We start from the raw sequence: 20528 nt of genomic DNA on the forward strand, positions 1-20528 counted from the left end.
CAGGCCTGTAAAACCACAGGTCATATTTCACCCTGGAGGATCCAGGCCTGTAAAACCACAGGTCATATTTCAGGTCATATTTCACCCTGGAGGATCCAGGCCTGTAAAACAACAGGTCATATTTCACCCTGGAGGATCCAGGCCTGTAAAACCACAGGTCATATTTCACCCTGGAGGATCCAGGCCTGTAAAACCACAGGTCATATTTCACCCTGGAGGATCCAGGCCTGTAAAACAACAGGTCATATTTCACCCTGGAGGATCCAGGCCTGTAAAACCACAGGTCATATTTCACCCTGGAGGATCCAGGCCTGTCAGGTCATATTTCACCCTGGAGGATCCAGGCCTGTAAAACCACAGGTCATATTTCACCCTGGAGGATCCAGGCCTGTAAAACCACAGGTCATATTTCACCCTGGAGGATCCAGGCCTGTAAAACCACAGGTCATATTTCACCCTGGAGGATCCAGGCCTGTAAAACCACAGGTCATATTTCACCCTGGAGGATCCAGGCCTGTAAAACACAGGTCATATTTCACCCTGGAGGATCCAGGCCTGTAAAACCACAGGTCATATTTCACCCTGGAGGATCCAGGCCTGTAAAACCACAGGTCATATTTCACCCTGGAGGATCCAGGCCTGTAAAACCACAGGTCATATTTCACCCTGGAGGATCCAGGCCTGTAAAACCACAGGTCATATTTCACCCTGGAGGATCCAGGCCTGTAAAACAACAGGTCATATTTCACCCTGGAGGATCCAGGCCTGTAAAACCACAGGTCATATTTCACCCTGGAGGATCCAGGCCTGTAAAACCACAGGTCATATTTCACCCTGGAGGATCCAGGCCTGTAAAACCACAGGTCATATTTCACCCTGGAGGATCCAGGCCTGTAAAACCACAGGTCATATTTCACCCTGGAGGATCCAGGCCTGTAAAACCACAGGTCAATTTCACCCTGGAGGATCCAGGGTAAAACAACAGGTCATATTTCACCCTGGAGGATCCAGGCCTGTAAAACCACAGGTCATATTTCACCCTGGAGGATCCAGGCCTGTAAAACAACAGGTCATATGGAGGATCCAGGCCTGTTCACCCTGGAGGATCCAGGCCTGTAAAACCACAGGTCATATTTCACCCCGGAGGATCCAGGCCTGTAAAACAACAGGTCATATTTCACCCTGGAGGATCCAGGCCTGTAAAACCACAGGTCATATTTCACCCTGGAGGATCCAGGCCTGTAAAACCACAGGTCATATTTCACCCTGGAGGATCCAGGCCTGTAAAACCACAGGTCATATTTCACCCTGGAGGATCCAGGCCTGTAAAACAACAGGTCAGGCCTGTAAAACAACAGGTCATATTTCACCCTGGAGGATCCAGGCCTGTAAAACAACAGGTCATATTTCACCCTGGAGGATCCAGGCCTGTAAAACCACAGGTCATATTTCACCCTGGAGGATCCAGGCCTGTAAAACACAGGTCATATTTCACCCTGGAGGATCCAGGCCTGTAAAACCACAGGTCATATTTCAAAAGGCCCACAGGTCATATTTCACCCTGGAGGATCCAGGCCTGTAAAACCACAGGTCATATTTCACCCTGGAGGATCCAGGCCTGTACAGGTCATATTTCACCCTGGAGGATCCAGGCCTGTAAAACCACAGGTCATATTTCACCCTGGAGGATCCAGGCCTGTAAAACCACAGGTCATATTTCACCCTGGAGGATCCAGGCCTGTAAAACAACAGGTCATATTTCACCCTGGAGGATCCAGGCCTGTAAAACCACAGGTCATATTTCACCCTGGAGGATCCAGGCCTGTAAAACCACAGGTCATATTTCACCCTGGAGGATCCAGGCCTGTAAAACCACAGGTCATATTTCACCCTGGAGGATCCAGGCCTGTAAAACCACAGGTCATATTTCACCCTGGAGGATCCAGGCCTGTAAAACCACAGGTCATATTTCACCCTGGAGGATCCAGGCCTGTAAAACCACAGGTCATATTTCACCCTGGAGGATCCAGGCCTGTAAAACCACAGGTCATATTTCACCCTGGAGGATCCAGGCCTGTAAAACCACAGGTCATATTTCACCCTGGAGGATCCAGGCCTGTAAAACCACAGGTCATATTTCACCCTGGAGGATCCAGGCCTGTAAAACCACAGGTCATATTTCACCCTGGAGGATCCAGGCCTGTAAAACAACAGGTCATATTTCACCCTGGAGGATCCAGGCCTGTAAAACCACAGGTCATATTTCACCCTGGAGGATCCAGGCCTGTAAAACCACAGGTCATATTTCACCCTGGAGGATCCAGGCCTGTAAAACAACAGGTCATATTTCACCCTGGAGGATCCAGGCCTGTAAAACACAGGTCATATTTCACCCTGGAGGATCCAGGCCTGTAAAACCACAGGTCATATTTCACCCCGGAGGATCCAGGCCTGTAAAACCACAGGTCATATTTCACCCTGGAGGATCCAGGCCTGTAAAACCACAGGTCATATTTCACCCTGGAGGATCCAGGCCTGTAAAACAACAGGTCATATTTCACCCTGGAGGATCCAGGCCTGTAAAACAACAGGTCATATTTCACCCTGGAGGATCCAGGCCTGTAAAACCACAGGTCATATTTCACCCTGGAGGATCCAGGCCTGTAAAACCACAGGTCATATTTCACCCTGGAGGATCCAGGCCTGTAAAACCACAGGTCATATTTCACCCTGGAGGATCCAGGCCTGTAAAACCACAGGTCATATTTCACCCTGGAGGATCCAGGCCTGTAAAACCACAGGTCATATTTCACCCTGGAGGATCCAGGCCTGTAAAACCACAGGTCATATTTCACCCTGGAGGATCCAGGCCTGTAAAACAACAGGTCATATTTCACCCTGGAGGATCCAGGCCTGTAAAACAACAGGTCATATTTCACCCTGGAGGATCCAGGCCTGTAAAACCACAGGTCATATTTCACCCTGGAGGATCCAGGCCTGTAAAACCACAGGTCATATTTCACCCTGGAGGATCCAGGCCTGTAAAACCACAGGTCATATTTCACCCTGGAGGATCCAGGCCTGTAAAACAACAGGTCATATTTCACCCTGGAGGATCCAGGCCTGTAAAACCACAGGTCATATTTCACCCTGGAGGATCCAGGCCTGTAAAACCACAGGTCATATTTCACCCTGGAGGATCCAGGCCTGTAAAACAACAGGTCATATTTCACCCTGGAGGATCCAGGCCTGTAAAACAACAGGTCATATTTCACCCTGGAGGATCCAGGCCTGTAAAACCACAGGTCATATTTCACCCTGGAGGATCCAGGCCTGTAAAACCACAGGTCATATTTCACCCTGGAGGATCCAGGCCTGTAAAACAACAGGTCATATTTCACCCTGGAGGATCCAGGCCTGTAAAACAACAGGTCATATTTCACCCTGGAGGATCCAGGCCTGTAAAACCACAGGTCATATTTCACCCTGGAGGATCCAGGCCTGTAAAACCACAGGTCATATTTCACCCTGGAGGATCCAGGCCTGTAAAACCACAGGTCATATTTCACCCTGGAGGATCCAGGCCTGTAAAACAACAGGTCATATTTCACCCTGGAGGATCCAGGCCTGTAAAACAACAGGTCATATTTCACCCTGGAGGATCCAGGCCTGTAAAACAACAGGTCATATTTCACCCTGGAGGATCCAGGCCTGTAAAACAACAGGTCATATTTCACCCTGGAGGATCCAGGCCTGTAAAACAACAGGTCATATTTCACCCTGGAGGATCCAGGCCTGTAAAACAACAGGTCATATTTCACCCTGGAGGATCCAGGCCTGTAAAACAACAGGTCATATTTCACCCTGGAGGATCCAGGCCTGTAAAACAACAGGTCATATTTCACCCTGGAGGATCCAGGCCTGTAAAACAACAGGTCATATTTCACCCTGGAGGATCCAGGCCTGTAAAACAACAGGTCATATTTCACCCTGGAGGATCCAGGCCTGTAAAACAACAGGTCATATTTCACCCTGGAGGATCCAGGCCTGTAAAACAACAGGTCATATTTCACCCTGGAGGATCCAGGCCTGTAAAACCACAGGTCATATTTCACCCTGGAGGATCCAGGCCTGTAAAACCACAGGTCATATTTCACCCTGGAGGATCCAGGCCTGTAAAACAACAGGTCATATTTCACCCTGGAGGATCCAGGCCTGTAAAACAACAGGTCATATTTCACCCTGGAGGATCCAGGCCTGTAAAACCACAGGTCATATTTCACCCTGGAGGATCCAGGCCTGTAAAACCACAGGTCATATTTCACCCCGGAGGATCCAGGCCTGTAAAACCACAGGTCATATTTCACCCTGGAGGATCCAGGCCTGTAAAACCACAGGTCATATTTCACCCTGGAGGATCCAGGCCTGTAAAACCACAGGTCATATTTCACCCTGGAGGATCCAGGCCTGTAAAACAACAGGTCATATTTCACCCTGGAGGATCCAGGCCTGTAAAACCACAGGTCATATTTCACCCTGGAGGATCCAGGCCTGTAAAACCACAGGTCATATTTCACCCTGGAGGATCCAGGCCTGTAAAACCACAGGTCATATTTCACCCTGGAGGATCCAGGCCTGTAAAACCACAGGTCATATTTCACCCTGGAGGATCCAGGCCTGTAAAACCACAGGTCATATTTCACCCTGGAGGATCCAGGCCTGTAAAACAACAGGTCATATTTCACCCTGGAGGATCCAGGCCTGTAAAACCACAGGTCATATTTCACCCTGGAGGATCCAGGCCTGTAAAACCACAGGTCATATTTCACCCTGGAGGATCCAGGCCTGTAAAACAACAGGTCATATTTCACCCTGGAGGATCCAGGCCTGTAAAACAACAGGTCATATTTCACCCTGGAGGATCCAGGCCTGTAAAACCACAGGTCATATTTCACCCTGGAGGATCCAGGCCTGTAAAACCTCAGGTCATATTTCACCCTGGAGGATCCAGGCCTGTAAAACCAGGTCATATTTCACCCTGGAGGATCCAGGCCTGTAAAACAACAGGTCATATTTCACCCTGGAGGATCCAGGCCTGTAAAACCACAGGTCATATTTCACCCTGGAGGATCCAGGCCTGTAAAACCACAGGTCATATTTCACCCTGGAGGATCCAGGCCTGTAAAACAACAGGTCATAGTTCACCCTGGAGGATCCAGGCCTGTAAAACCACAGGTCATAGTTCACCCTGGAGGATCCAGGCCTGTAAAACCACAGGTCATATTTCACCCCAGGGCCCTCCTTCTTAGTTAACCATCACATGTACAATGTGTCTCCCAAATTACACCCTATTCCCTTTATAGGGCACTACTTTTGACCAGGGACTGGGCCAAAGGTAGTACACTATAGAGGATATAGGGTGCCATTTGGGACAGCCAGTGTGTGTGGCGTTCCAACCTGTTAATGGACCTGTTATATTCTTCTCCCTCTGCCTTTCAGAATCCCATGAAGATGATGCTGACTGTAAGAAGGAGCGGACAGAAGTCCCAGTGACGTCCCAACAACAGGTACCAGCTAGTCACTCACTGTAGTATAGATAATGTCCCAACAACAGGTACCAGCTAGTCACTCACTGTAGTGTAGATAATGTCCCAACAACAGGTACCAGCTAGTCACTCACTGTAGTGTAGATAATGTCCCAACAACAGGTACCAGCTAGTCACTCACTGTAGTATAGATAATGTCCCAACAACAGGTACCAGCTAGTCACTCACTGTAGTGTAGATAATGTCCCAACAACAGGTACCAGCTAGTCACTCACTGTAGTGTAGATAATGTCCCAACAACAGGTACCAGCTAGTCACTCACTGTAGTGTAGATAATGTCCCAACAACAGGTACCAGCTAGTCACTCACTGTAGTGTAGATAATGTCCCAACAACAGGTACCAGCTAGTCACTCACTGTAGTGTAGATAATGTCCCAACAACAGGTACCAGCTAGTCACTCACTGTAGTGTAGATAATGTCCCAACAACAGGTACCAGCTAGTCACTCACTGTAGTGTAGATAATGTCCCAACAACAGGTACCAGCTAGTCACTCACTGTAGTGTAGATAATGTCCCAACAACAGGTACCAGCTAGTCACTCACTGTAGTGTAGATAATGTCCCAACAACAGGTACCAGCTAGTCACTCACTGTAGTGTAGATAATGTCCCAACAACAGGTACCAGCTAGTCACTCACTGTAGTGTAGATAATGTCCCAACAACAGGTACCAGCTAGTCACTCACTGTAGTGTAGATAATGTCCCAACAACAGGTACCAGCTAGTCACTCACTGTAGTGTAGATAATGTCCCAACAACAGGTACCAGCTAGTCACTCACTGTAGTGTAGATAATGTCCCAACAACAGGTACCAGCTAGTCACTCACTGTAGTGTAGATAATGTCCCAACAACAGGTACCAGCTAGTCACTCACTGTAGTGTAGATAATGTCCCAACAACAGGTACCAGCTAGTCACTCACTGTAGTGTAGATAATGTCCCAACAACAGGTACCAGCTAGTCACTCACTGTAGTGTAGATAATGTCCCAACAACAGGTACCAGCTAGTCACTCACTGTAGTGTAGATAATGTCCCAACAACAGGTACCAGCTAGTCACTCACTGTAGTGTAGATAATGTCCCAACAACAGGTACCAGCTAGTCACTCACTGTAGTGTAGATAATGTCCCAACAACAGGTACCAGCTAGTCACTCACTGTAGTGTAGATAATGTCCCAACAACAGGTACCAGCTAGTCACTCACTGTAGTACATACATACATACATACATACATACATACATACATACATACATACATAAAATAACTTAAAAAGACAGACTTTGCGCCATAGTATTTGTTTTTCTAAGATTGTGTCCCCAATGGCATCCTATTCCCTATATAGCGCACTGCTTTGGACCAGAGCCCATAACAAAAGTAGTGCACTAAATACGGAATAGGATCCCATTTGGGACTTAACCCAAGAGTCAGTTCATGACAGCAATCCCACTGTTTATTCCTCTGTGTATTGTTCCAGAAGGTACCAAGAACAGCAGACCAGGATTCCTTACAGGGCCAGAGACAGACGGGGTCCTCTGTGACGGGCTCTCCAGCCAAGTGTCGGAACAGGCGTCTGAAGCACCACTCTGGGGAGTCCAACAGGTAGCGTTTGACAAGATAGCTATTGGCTTTCAATGCCCTAGGAAATCTGTGCTTTATTGGTATATTTACAGTGTATTGTAATCAGGTAATAATTTGTCATTAATAATGTAATTGTAAGTTGTACTTGTAATTCATATTTTTTGTTGCTATTTGTATAATAATTTGTTAAATAATGAAGAGCCCGTTTGTCTTGGTTAACAGCAGCCAGAAGCAGAGAGCGTCCAGACCACCGTGCTCCATCACTACTCTGTCTGCTGGGGAGGACACCATGTCAGCCCCAGAGTCCATGCTGAGTCCCTCCCCCAGACACAGCTGCCCAGACACGGCTACCTCAGGTCTGTCTGCTGAGGGACAGGATCACAGTGGGAAAAGTACTTCCACTAACTAACTCAAAGTAGTGTATAGTCTTAGACACAAGTGGTGTTACAAATATGAACTTTATGTATACAGTTTTTGGAAGATTTTTTGGGGGGGAAAAACGAACTAATTGCCTCAGAAGTGTTAGGTTCTAATTCTCCCAGTAAAAACTCCACAGACTCTATGAAAGCTTAAACAAGTTTATTTTTCCCAGAGGACCAATACAGCTGCATTAGTCAAAGACGTTGTTCACACAAGCACTGATATTTAACCCTTCCTCCTATGCTGAGTCTCCTCCTACACCTCTAAACAACCAATGCATCTCTGTTGCTAGACAGAACCTTAGTGATATCTGTTCTTCCTCACTTCATCTGACCTGACCGCTACCTCAAAGTGCTCACTCCTCCCCAACTCAAGGCTGACATGGTGATTGGTACCAGACTGTGTCTCTTCTCATCCCAGAGGATCCCACCCATAGGATGCCTGATGGCTAACAAAAACATATCCTGACATAATGTAAACGTTATACATTAAGCTCTCTCCCTCAGTGACATGAATTAGTATATTTCATATTCTCAGAACCCAACAGTAGTAAGACTTGGGGAGCTCGGGCTACGATCACTGTCAGCACAAAACTATTTTCCATGATGATACTTAGTGGGTCATTTGGTTGTTTGTTAAGTGACGGGGCTGTGCTTCCTCTCCAACAGGGCATGGTGAGACGGTTCCTCCAGACTCCCCCAGGAGCTCAGAACAGAGCCAGAGGAGGAGACGCTCCCAGCGCCTGGCCACCGTCAGCCCTGATATGAACTCTGACCCCAGCGTGACCTCTCAACCCGCCACCACCCAGTGCCCTGACCTCTCACCCCATGGGAGGGAGCACAACACATCTCACAAAGACCCCTCCTCTCCAGAGGGTGAGTGCAGCCTCGAGGGACAGGAGTTCTTCCTGACGACCTTCGCGAACGGGGTCATATTAACTAGGAACTGAATGGGCCGAAACAGGGAGGGAACGACCTGAACTTGTCAAATAACAAACGCTTGTTTTTAATTTTGCGTGACAAAATGTTTTGCTACAGTGTGCACTAATGAATACAACCCTGACCAAGAAAAAACAAAACATGAACAACCAGGAAAACAGGTCTATTTATTCAACCTTGAATCTATTCTGTGTGTGATTGTCCTCCTTTAGATCAAATGACAAACTCTGTGGAGAAGGCAGAGTCATCGACCCTCCACAACTACTGTGTCGGCATACCACCTACACCTTCATCTGCTGCCTCCATCCTCACACCATCTCATCCACCAATCACACACAGAGACCAGCTGACTGACGGGCCATCAGCCAATCATACGGCAGTGGCAGACAAATTCCCAGCTGCAGGTAATTCTTGACTGGGGGAGTTATTTATTCTCAACTCTAGCATCTCAAATGGCCCTCTATTCCCTACAAAGTGTGCTAAAGTAGTGTACTTTCTATGGGAGTAGGGTGCCGTTAGGGTCAGACATTGTACAGGATAATGTCCGTTAGATAATGTCCTAATCCATCTGAGTTTCTGTTTGATTTGCAGCTGCTGTGAGGAGAAGTATTACCAGGACCTCGAAACTAAACAAACACACCAGGGAGCCAAGTAGGTTTTCTCCTCGACTTTATTCCAGATTATTTCACTTTGATTGTATTACTTTCAACCATTACTTTTCATTTCCTTCAAGGCTTACTGCAATTATTATTCATGTTCCGGTAAGAAGCCGATCTTTACCAAGTCCTCTCTGTCCGATAGAATGGAAGCATACTCAAACGCTCTTCAGCCCAGCTTAAACAAAAAGGGTGTCATGTTCTGGACTGAGAGACTTGATAATCCAGAAAAACATTCCCTCCCCCTCACTCTCTCTCCTTTGTGTGTCTCTCTCTCTCTCTCTCTCTCTCTCTCTCGCTCTCTCTCGTCTGTGTGTCATCTCTCTCTCTCTCTCTCTCTCTCTGTGTGTCATCTCTCTCTCTCTCTCTCTCTCGTCTGTGTGTCATCTCTCTCTCTCTCTCGTCTCTCTCTCTCTCTCTCTCTCTCTCTCTCTTTCTCTCTTTCTCTCTTTCTCTCTTTCTCTCTTTCTCTCTCTCCTCTCTCTCCTCTCTCTCCTCTCTGTGCGTCACCTCTCAATTCAATTCAATTCAAGGGCTTTATTGGCATGGGAAACATGTGTTAACATTGACAAAGCAAGTGAGGTGGACAACATACAAAGTGAATATATAAAGTGAAAAACAACAAAAATTAACAGTAAACATTACACATACAGAAGTTTAAAAACAGTAAAGACATTACAAATGTCATATTATATATATATATACAATGTACAAATAGTTAAAGGACACAAGATAAAATGAATAAGCATAAATATGGGTTGTATTTACAATGGTGTTTGTTCTTCACTGGTTGCCCTTTTCTCGTGGCAACAGGTCACAAATCTTGCTGCTGTGATGGCACACTGTGGAATTTCACCTCTCTCTCTCTCTCCTCTGTGTCACCTCTCTCTCTTCTGTGTCACCTCTCTCTCTCTCTCTTCTGTGTGTCACTCTCTCTCTCTCTCTCTTCTGTGTCACCTCTCTCACTCTCTCTTCTGTGTCCTCTCTCTCTCTCTCCTCTGTGTGTCTCTCTCTCTCTCTCTCTCTCTCTCTCTCTCTCTGTGTCTCTCTCTCTCTCTCTCCTCTGTGTGTCCTCTCTCTCTCTCTCCTCTGTGTGTCCTCTCTCTCTCTCTCCTCTGTGTGTCCTCTCTCTCTCTCTCCTCTGTGTGTCCTCTCTCTCTCTCTCCTCTGTGTGTCCTCTCTCTCTCTCTCCTCTGTGTGTCCTCTCTCTCTCTCTCTCTCTCTCTCTCTCTCAGTCATGAACACCAAGTGGTGTGATGACCCAACGTCTCCCAACGACCTGGACCTCTACAAGTGTAAGATCCCTGGGTGCTCCAAGGCCTTCCGCAAAGCCAAGCTGCTGGACTACCACCTCAAGTATTACCACAACGCTGACAAAGACCTCCAGGACTCTGAGCTGCCAGGCTCCCCAGAAAGGGCTGGTCGTACCCGGGCCACCTCAGCCTCCATGCCCACCACCACCACCCTGCTGGAGGTCCCTGACAACACAAAGAGACGCAGGACTGTCTCCACCTCATCGTGTATGGATTTAGATTCCATTCATTTGAAAACACAGTTAGTTGTATGTAACTTGAATACACAAATTCACAACATTGTTTTAGGTTGTATCCCAAATGGCACCCTATTCCCTATATAGTGCACTACTTTTGTCCAGAGCCCAACCTTATACTCTCTCTCACCCCCCTCTGTCCCTCAGCGCTGTCCCCTCAGGGCCATATGTTTTATACTGTCTCCTCTGTCCCCTCAGGGCCATATGTTTTATACTGTCTCCTCTGTCCCCTCAGGGCCATATGTTTTATACTGTCTCCTCTGTCCCCTCAGGGCCATATGTTTTATACTGTCTCCTCTGTCCCCTCAGGGCCATATGTTTTATACTGTCTCCTCTGTCCCCTCAGGGCCGTATGTTTTATACTGTCTCCTCTGTCCCCTCAGGGCCGTATGTTTTATACTGTCTCCTCTGTCCCTCAGCGTCCCCTCTGGGCCATATGTTTTATACTGTCTCCTCTGTCCCCTCAGGGCCATATGTTTTATCCTGTCTCCTCTGTCCCCTCAGGGCGTATGTTTTATACTGTCTCCTCTGTCCCCTCAGGGCCATATGTTTTATACTGTCTCCTCTGTCCCCTCAGGGCCGTATGTTTTATACTGTCTCCTCTGTTCCCTCAGGGCCATATGTTTTATCCTGTCTCCTCTGTCCCCTCAGGGCCATATGTTTTATACTGGCTCCTCTGTCCCCTCAGGGCCGTATGTTTTATACTGTCTCCTCTGTCCCCTCAGGGCCGTATGTTTTATACTGTCTCCTCTGTCCCCTCAGGGCCGTATGTTTTATACTGTCTCCTCTGTCCCCTCAGGGCCGTATGTTTTATACTGTCTCCTCTGTCCCCTCAGGGCCGTATGTTTTATCCTGTCTCCTCTGTCCCCTCAGGGCCGTATGTTTTATACTGTCTCCTCTGTCCCCTCAGGGCCGTATGTTTTATACTGTCTCCTCTGTCCCCTCAGGGCCATATGTTTTATACTGTCCCCTCAGGGCCATATGTTTTATACTGTCTCCTCTGTCCCCTCAGGGCCATATGTTTTATACTGTCTCCTCTGTCCCCTCAGGGCCATATGTTTTATACTGTCTCCTCTGTCCCCTCAGGGCCATATGTTTTATACTGTCTCCTCTGTCCCCTCAGGGCCATATGTTTTATACTGTCCCCTCAGGGCCATATGTTTTATACTGTCTCCTCTGTCCCCTCAGGGCCATATGTTTTATACTGTCTCCTCTGTCCCCTCAGGGCCATATGTTTTATACTGTCTCCTCTGTCCCCTCAGGGCCGTATGTTTTATACTGTCTCCTCTGTCCCCTCAGGGCCGTATGTTTTATACTGTCTCCTCTGTCCCCTCAGGGCCGTATGTTTTATACTGTCTCCTCTGTCCCCTCAGGGCCGTATGTTTTATACTGTCTCCTCTGTCCCCTCAGGGCCGTATGTTTTATACTGTCTCCTCTGTCCCTCAGCGCTGTCCCCTCTGGGCCATATGTTTTATACTGTCTCCTCTGTCCCCTCTGGGCCATATGTTTTATCCTGTCTCCTCTGTCCCCTCTGGGCCATATGTTTTATACTGTCTCCTCTGTCCCCTCAGGGCCATATGTTTTATCCTGTCCCCTCAGGGCCGTATGTTTTATACTGTCTCCTCTGTCCCCTCAGGGCCATATGTTTTATCCTGTCTCCTCTGTCCCCTCAGGGCCATATGTTTTATACTGTCTCCTCTGTCCCCTCAGGGCCGTATGTTTTATACTGTCTCCTCTGTCCCCTCAGGGCCGTATGTTTTATACTGTCTCCTCTGTCCCCTCAGGGCCGTATGTTTTATACTGTCTCCTCTGTCCCCTCAGGGCCGTATGTTTTATACTGTCTCCTCTGTCCCCTCAGGGCCGTATGTTTTATACTGTCTCCTCTGTCCCCTCAGGGCCATATGTTTTATCCTGTCTCCTCTGTCCCCTCAGGGCCGTATGTTTTATACTGTCTCCTCTGTCCCCTCAGGGCCGTATGTTTTATACTGTCTCCTCTGTCCCTCAGCACTGTACCCTCCGGGCCATATGTTCCAACTGGAATGTACTGGACTGGGGAGCTGTCTGAAACCTCCCAGGTTGAACAGGAAGAAGCGCTCCTCTGCCTCCATGAGCTCTGACAGCACAGAGCTGTCTCTCCCTCCGCCGCCTCAGGAGAAGAGCTTCGAGTCCCTCCACGACAAGATTCTGAAGAAGGACAAGCACCTGGAGCCAGGTTAGTGGCAGGGCAGTGGGGCTGTAAGACCTGGAGCCAGTTTAGTGGCAGGGTAGTGGGCCTTCCTGAGGGGCTGTGAGGTCTGGAGCCAGGTTAGTGGCAGGGCAGTGGGGCTGTAAGACCTGGAGCCGGGTTAGTGGCAGGGCAGTGGGGCTGTAAGACCTGGAGCCGGGTTAGTGGCAGGGCAGTGGGGCTGTAAGACCTGGAGCCAGGTTAGTGGCAGGGCAGTGGGGCTGTAAGACCTGGAGCCAGGTTAGTGGCAGGGCAGTGGGGCTGTAAGACCCTGGAGCCAGGTTAGTGGCAGGGCAGTGGGGCTGTAAGACCTGGAGCCGGGTTAGTGGCAGGGCAGTGGGGCTGTGAGGTCTGGAGCCAGGTTAGTGGCAGGGCAGTGGGGCTGTAAGACCTGGAGCCGGGTTAGTGGCAGGGCAGTGGGGCTGTAAGACCTGGAGCCAGGTTAGTGGCAGGGCAGTGGGGCTGTAAGACCTGGAGCCAGGTTAGTGGCAGGGCAGTGGGGCTGTAAGACCTGGAGCCGGGTTAGTGGCAGGGCAGTGGGGCTGTGAGGTCTGGAGCCAGGTTAGTGGCAGGGCAGTGGGGCTGTAAGACCTGGGCCAGTGGCAGGGCAGTGGGGCTGTAAGACCTGGAGCCGGGTTAGTGGCAGGGCAGTGGGGCTGTGAGGTCTGGAGCCAGGTTAGTGGCAGGGCAGTGGGGCTGTAAGACCTGGAGCCGGGTTAGTGGCAGGGCAGTGGGGCTGTAAGACCTGGAGCCGGGTTAGTGGCAGGGCAGTGGGGCTGTAAGACCTGGAGCCAGGTTAGTGGCAGGGCAGTGGGGCTGTAAGACCTGGAGCCGGGTTAGTGGCAGGGTAGTGGGCCTTCCTGAGGGGCTGTGAGGTCTGGAGCCAGGTTAGTGGCAGGGCAGTGGGCCTTCCTGAGGGGCTGTGAGGTCTGGAGCCAGGTTAGTGGCAGGGCAGTGGGCCTTCCTGAGGGGCTGTGAGGTCTGGAGCCAGGTTAGTGGCAGGGCAGTGGGCCTTCCTGAGGGGCTGTGAGGTCTGGAACCAGGTTAGTGGCAGGGCAGTGGGCCTTCCTGAGGGGCTGTGAGGTCTGGAGCCAGGTTAGTGGCAGGGCAGTGGGCCTTCCTGAGGGGCTGTGAGGTCTGGAGCCAGGTTAGTGGCAGGGCAGTGGGCCTTCCTGAGGGGCTGTGAGGTCTGGAGCCAGGTTAGTGGCAGGGCAGTGGGCCTTCCTGAGGGGCTGTGAGGTCTGGAACCAGGTTAGTGGCAGGGCAGTGGGCCTTCCTGAGGGCCTGTGAGGTCTGGAGCCAGGTTAGTGGCCAACAACACACCATGAGGGAGTGATATAGATGAGAAGAAAAACTCATGAAATACGACAGAGGGGAAACGAAACAATCTAAAGTAGTGCACTATATAGGGAATAGGGTGCCGTTTGGGTCGCACATTTAAATCAACCCAGTTCGCTGCAGAGAACTGTGATTGAATTACGTGACTCCTTCTACAGGGTTAATAAAGAATGAGAAGAAGGTGAAACTGGAGGAGAAATCCCAGGTGATCGGTGAGATTGTGTTCTACTTCTCTTCTTAGCAGTTGTAATAAATAACATTCCTCCTGTTGTTCCGAGCAAAAATCAGTTGGTGATTTAAATAGATGTTCTGTTGTTGTTGTTGTTGTTGTTGTTGTTGTTTTTAGGAAAAAAGAAGGATAAAGAGCGGAGGGACAGGAAAGAGAAGGAACACTTCAAAATGAAACAGAAGAAGAAGAAGAAGAAGAAGAGGAAATCTAAGCAGCACTGTACGTTTAGTTCAGGTGTCTTAATGTTTCTCCAAGGGCTCCTGCTGTTGTGTGTAGTATGTTGTCAGCGAATGACCTGTCCATTTGTATAGCTTATTGTAAACATATATATATTTAAGACGAGACATAAGATAGTACTTAATCAATCCTCAAAGGGGGGAGTTTAATTGCCCCAGCCAATACACACAACACCAATAAACAGCGATGTGAAAGATAAACAGACGCTAGAAGTAGCACATCTTCAATACATCATAAAAACACATTCTGTGTTTTGTCACCTGCAGGTTATTCTGACTACGATGACATGTCCCTGTCCTTCCTGGAGCGATCTACGGCGTCTGCTCTTCACCGCTCCTCCTCTTCCTCCTGCTCCACCACCAAACATTACCAGTACCCCCGCGCCATCCTCTCTGTGGACCTGACCGGAGAGAGTGAGTGGGAATCGCCTGACAGGGCATCTTTTCTATGAAATGAACGCGTGTAAATACATGTGTATATCAACTGATCACATCTCTTACATGAATGTGCTGTTCAAATTGATCAACTCACATATAGTGTTTTTATTGTTATTCATCATACGTCATTACTCTGAATCAGACATCATGTGGACCCTATATTGCTGTAGAATGTTGCTGTAGAATGTTGCTGTAGAATATTGCTGTAGAATGTTGCTGTAGAATGTTGCTGTAGAATGTTGCTGTAGAATATTGCTGTAGAATATTGCTGTAGAATGTTGCTGTAGAATGTTGCTGTAGAATGTTGCTGTAGAATGTTGCTGTAGAATGTTGCTGTAGAATGTTGCTGTAGAATGTTGCTGTAGAATGTTATTGGGTAAAGAAAAGGATCCTATCTGCTCTCCTTTTTTCTAGGTTGACATTTTGAGGGAGTATTTACTAGTTATCTATCCTGGGGTCCTCACAGAGATCTAGTAGCCTGAGAAGAGACTCATGTGGACCATGTCCCCTTTCTCCATCTCTAGATCGAGTAGCCTGAGAAGAGATTCATGTGGACCATGTCCCCTTTCTCCATCTCTAGATCTAGTAGCCTGAGAAGAGACTCATGTGGACCATGTCCCCTTTCTCCATCTCTAGATCTAGTAGCCTGAGAAGAGATTCATGTGGACCATGTCCCCTTTCTCCATCTCTAGATCCAGTAGCCTGAGAAGAGATTCATGTGGACCGTGTCCCCTTTCTCCATCTCTAGATCCAGTAGCCTGAGAAGAGATTCTCGTGTCCCCTTTCTCCATCTCTAGATCCAGTAGCCTGAGAAGAGATTCATGTGGACCGTGTCCCCTTTCTCCATCTCTAGATCCAGTAGCCTGAGAAGAGATTCATGTGGACCGTGTCCCCTTTCTCCATCTCTAGATCTAGTAGCCTGAGAAGAGATTAATGTGGACCATGTCCCCTTTCTCCATCTCTAGATCTAGTAGCCTGAGAAGAGATTCATGTGGACCGTGTCCCCTTTCTCCATCTCTAGATCCAGTAGCCTGAGAAGAGATTCATGTGGACCGTGTCCCCTTTCTCCATCTCTAGATCCAGTAGCCTGAGAAGAGATTCATGTGGACCTTGTCCCCTTTCTCCATCTCTAGATCGAGTAGCCTGAGAAGAGATTCATGTGGACCATGTCCCCTTTCTCCATCTCTAGATCTAGTAGCCTGAGAAGAGACTCATGTGGACCATGTCCCCTTTCTCCATCTCTAGATCTAGTAGCCTGAGAAGAGATTCATGTGGACCATGTCCCCTTTCTCCATCTCTAGATCCAGTAGCCTGAGAAGAGATTCATGTGGACCGTGTCCCCTTTCTCCATCTCTAGATCCAGTAGCCTGAGAAGAGATTCATGTGGACCGTGTCCCCTTTCTCCATCTCTAGATCCAGTAGCCTGAGAAGAGATTCATGTGGACCGTGTCCCCTTTCTCCATCTCTAGATCCAGTAGCCTGAGAAGAGATTCATGTGGACCGTGTCCCCTTTCTCCATCTCTAGATCTAGTAGCCTGAGAAGAGACTCATGTGGACCGTGTCCCCTTTCTCCATCTCTAGATCTAGTAGCCTGAGAAGAGATTAATGTGGACCATGTCCCCTTTCTCCATCTCTAGATCTAGTAGCCTGAGAAGAGATTCATGTGGACCGTGTCCCCTTTCTCCATCTCTAGATCCAGTAGCCTGAGAAGAGATTCATGTGGACCGTCCCCCTTTCTCCATCTCTAGATCCAGTAGCCTGAGAAGAGATTCATTGGACCTTGTCCCCTTTCTCCATCTCTAGATCCAGTAGCCTGAGAAGAGATTCATGTGGACCATGTCCCTTTTCTCCATCTCTAGATCTAGTAGCCTGAAGAGACTCATGTGGACCGTGTCCCCTTTCTCCATCTCTAGATTAGTAGCCTGAGAAGAGATTCATGTGGACCTTGTCCCCTTTCTCCATCTCTAGATCTAGTAGCCTGAGAAGAGACTCATGTGGACCTTGTCCCCTTTCTCCATCTCTAGATCTAGTAGCCTGAGAAGAGACTCATGTGGACCATGTTCCCTTTCTCCATCTCTAGATCCAGTAGCCTGAGAAGAGATTCATGTGGACCTTGTCCCCTTTCTCCATCTCTAGATCTAGTAGCCTGAGAAGAGATTCATGTGGACCTTGTCCCCTTTCTCCATCTCTAGATCCAGTAGCCTGAGAAGAGATTCATGTGGACCTTGTCCCCTTTCTCCATCTCTAGATCTAGTAGCCTGAGAAGAGATTCATGTGGACCGGTCCCCTTTCTCCATCTCTAGATCTAGTAGCCTGAGAAGAGACTCATGTGGACCATGTCCCTTTCTCCATCTCTAGATCTAGTAGCCTGAGAAGAGATTCATGTGGACCATGGTATCTCCATCTCTAGATCTAGTAGCCTGAGAAGAGATTCATGTGGACCGTGTCCCCTTTCTCCATCTCTAGATCCAGTAGCCTGAGAAGATATTCATGTGGACCGTGTCCCCTTTCTCCATCTCTAGATCTAGTAGCCTGAGAAGAGACTCATGTGGACCGTGTCCCCTTTCTCCATCTCTAGATCCAGTAGCCTGAGAAGAGATTCATGTGGACCGTGTCCCCTTTCTCCATCTCTAGATCCAGTAGCCTGAGAAGAGATTCATGTGGACCGGTCCCCTTTCTCCATCTCTAGATCCAGTAGCCTGAGAAGAGATTCATGTGGACCGTGTCCCCTTTCTCCATCTCTAGATCCAGTAGCCTGAGAAGAGATTCATGTGGACCGTGTCCCCTTTCTCCATCTCTAGATCTAGTAGCCTGAGAAGAGACTCATGTGGGTCCCTTTCTCCATCCTGATCTAGTAGCCTGAGAAGAGGTGGACCTTGTCCCCTTTCTCCATCTCTAGATCCAGTAGCCTGAAGAGATTCATGTGGACCTTGTCCCCTTTCTCCATCTCTAGATCCAGTAGCCTGAGAAGGATTCATGTGGACCATGTCCCTTTTCTCCATCTCTAGATCTAGTAGCCTGAGAAGAGATTCATGTGGACCATGTTCCCTTTCTCCATCTCTAGATCCAGTAGGAAGAGATTCATGTGGACCTTGTCCCCTTTCTCCATCTCTAGATCTAGTAGCCTGAGAAGAGATTCTGGACCATGTCCCCTTTCTCCATCTCTAGATCCAGTAGCCTGAGAAGAGATTCATGTGGACCTTGTCCCCTTTCTCCATCTCTAGATCTAGTAGCCTGAGAAGAGACTCATGTGGACCTTGTCCCCTTTCTCCATCTCTAGATCTAGTAGCCTGAGAAGAGACTCATGTGGACCATGTTCCCTTTCTCCATCTCTAGATCCAGTAGCCTGAGAAGAGATTCATGTGGACCGTGTCCCCTTTCTCCATCTCTAGATCTAGTAGCCTGAGAAGAGATTCATGTGGACCTTGTCCCCTTTCTCCATCTCTAGATCCAGTAGCCTGAGAAGAGATTCATGTGGACCTTGTCCCCTTTCTCCATCTCTAGATCTAGTAGCCTGAGAAGAGACTCATGTGGACCATGTCCCCTTTCTCCATCTCTAGATCTAGTAGCCTGAGAAGAGATTCATGTGGACCATGTCCCCTATCTCCATCTCTAGATCTAGTAGCCTGAGAAGAGATTCATGTGGACCGTGTCCCCTTTCTCCATCTCTAGATCCAGTAGCCTGAGAAGATATTCATGTGGACCGTGTCCCCTTTCTCCATCTCTAGATCTAGTAGCCTGAGAAGAGACTCATGTGGACCGTGTCCCCTTTCTCCATCTCTAGATCCAGTAGCCTGAGAAGAGATTCATGTGGACCGTGTCCCCTTTCTCCATCTCTAGATCCAGTAGCCTGAGAAGAGATTCATGTGGGTGTCCCCTTTCTCCATCTCTAGATCCAGTAGCCTGAGAAGAGATTCATGTGGACCGTGTCCCCTTTCTCCATCTCTAGATCCAGTAGCCTGAGAAGAGATTCATGTGGACCGTGTCCCCTTTCTCCATCTCTAGATCTAGTAGCCTGAGAAGAGACTCATGTGGACCTTGTCCCCTTTCTCCATCTCTAGATCTAGTAGCCTGAGAAGAGATTAATGTGGACCTTGTCCCCTTTCTCCATCTCTAGATCCAGTAGCCTGAGAAGAGATTCATGTGGACCTTGTCCCCTTTCTCCATCTCTAGATCCAGTAGCCTGAGAAGAGATTCATGTGGACCATGTCCCTTTTCTCCATCTCTAGATCTAGTAGCCTGAGAAGAGATTCATGTGGACCATGTTCCCTTTCTCCATCTCTAGATCCAGTAGCCTGAGAAGAGATTCATGTGGACCTTGTCCCCTTTCTCCATCTCTAGATCTAGTAGCCTGAGAAGAGATTCATGTGGACCATGTCCCCTTTCTCCATCTCTAGATCCAGTAGCCTGAGAAGAGATTCATGTGGACCTTGTCCCCTTTCTCCATCTCTAGATCTAGTAGCCTGAGAAGAGACTCATGTGGACCTTGTCCCTTTCTCCATCTCTAGATCTAGTAGCCTGAGAAGAGACTCATGTGGACCATGTTCCCTTTCTCCATCTCTAGATCCAGTAGCCTGAGAAGAGATTCATGTGGACCGTGTCCCCTTTCTCCATCTCTAGATCTAGTAGCCTGAGAAGAGATTCATGTGGACCTTGTCCCCTTTCTCCATCTCTAGATCCAGTAGCCTGAGAAGAGATTCATGTGGACCTTGTCCCCTTTCTCCATCTCTAGATCTAGTAGCCTGAGAAGAGACTCATGTGGACCATGTCCCCTTTCTCTATCTCTAGATCTAGTAGCCTGAGAAGAGATTCATGTGGACCTTGTCCCCTTTCTCCATCTCTATATCTAGTAGCCTGAGAAGAGATTCATGTGGACCATGTCCCTTTCTCCATCTCTAGATCCAGTAGCCTGAGAAGAGATTCATGTGGACCGTGTCCCCTTTCTCCATCTCTAGATCCAGTAGCCTGAGAAGAGATTCATGTGGACCGTGTCCCCTTTCTCCATCTCTAGATCCAGTAGCCTGAGAAGAGATTCATGTGGACCGTGTCCCCTTTCTCCATCTCTAGATCTAGTAGCCTGAGAAGAGACTCATGTGGACCTTGTCCCCTTTCTCCATCTCTAGATCTAGTAGCCTGAGAAGAGATTAATGTGGACCTTGTCCCCTTTCTCCATCTCTAGATCCAGTAGCCTGAGAAGAGATTCATGTGGACCTTGTCCCCTTTCTCCATCTCTAGATCCAGTAGCCTGAGAAGAGATTCATGTGGACCATGTCCCTTTTCTCCATCTCTAGATCTAGTAGCCTGAGAAGAGATTCAT

General features: G+C 48.5%; 1 protein-coding gene across 7 annotated transcripts in view; it reads left to right on the forward strand.

The window, feature by feature from the left end:
• phf20l1 (PHD finger protein 20 like 1) overlaps positions 1 to 20528 on the forward strand; it is a 78862-nt gene that overhangs the window by 32560 nt on the left and 25774 nt on the right. For all 7 annotated transcript variants that reach the window (XM_052516327.1, XM_052516328.1, XM_052516330.1 and 4 more), the window contains 11 exons: positions 5500 to 5567; positions 7080 to 7204; positions 7406 to 7539; positions 8272 to 8478; positions 8754 to 8945; positions 9133 to 9192; positions 10433 to 10717; positions 12752 to 12958; positions 14467 to 14520; positions 14655 to 14756; positions 15041 to 15187. In XM_052516327.1, coding sequence (XP_052372287.1) covers positions 5500 to 5567; positions 7080 to 7204; positions 7406 to 7539; positions 8272 to 8478; positions 8754 to 8945; positions 9133 to 9192; positions 10433 to 10717; positions 12752 to 12958; positions 14467 to 14520; positions 14655 to 14756; positions 15041 to 15187 — 1581 coding nt within the window. The remainder of the gene's footprint in view (positions 1 to 5499; positions 5568 to 7079; positions 7205 to 7405; positions 7540 to 8271; positions 8479 to 8753; positions 8946 to 9132; positions 9193 to 10432; positions 10718 to 12751; positions 12959 to 14466; positions 14521 to 14654; positions 14757 to 15040; positions 15188 to 20528) is intronic.

This window comes from Oncorhynchus keta, unplaced genomic scaffold, assembly GCF_023373465.1.
Source record: "Oncorhynchus keta strain PuntledgeMale-10-30-2019 unplaced genomic scaffold, Oket_V2 Un_scaffold_4321_pilon_pilon, whole genome shotgun sequence".
NCBI classification, from domain to species: domain Eukaryota; kingdom Metazoa; phylum Chordata; class Actinopteri; order Salmoniformes; family Salmonidae; genus Oncorhynchus; species Oncorhynchus keta.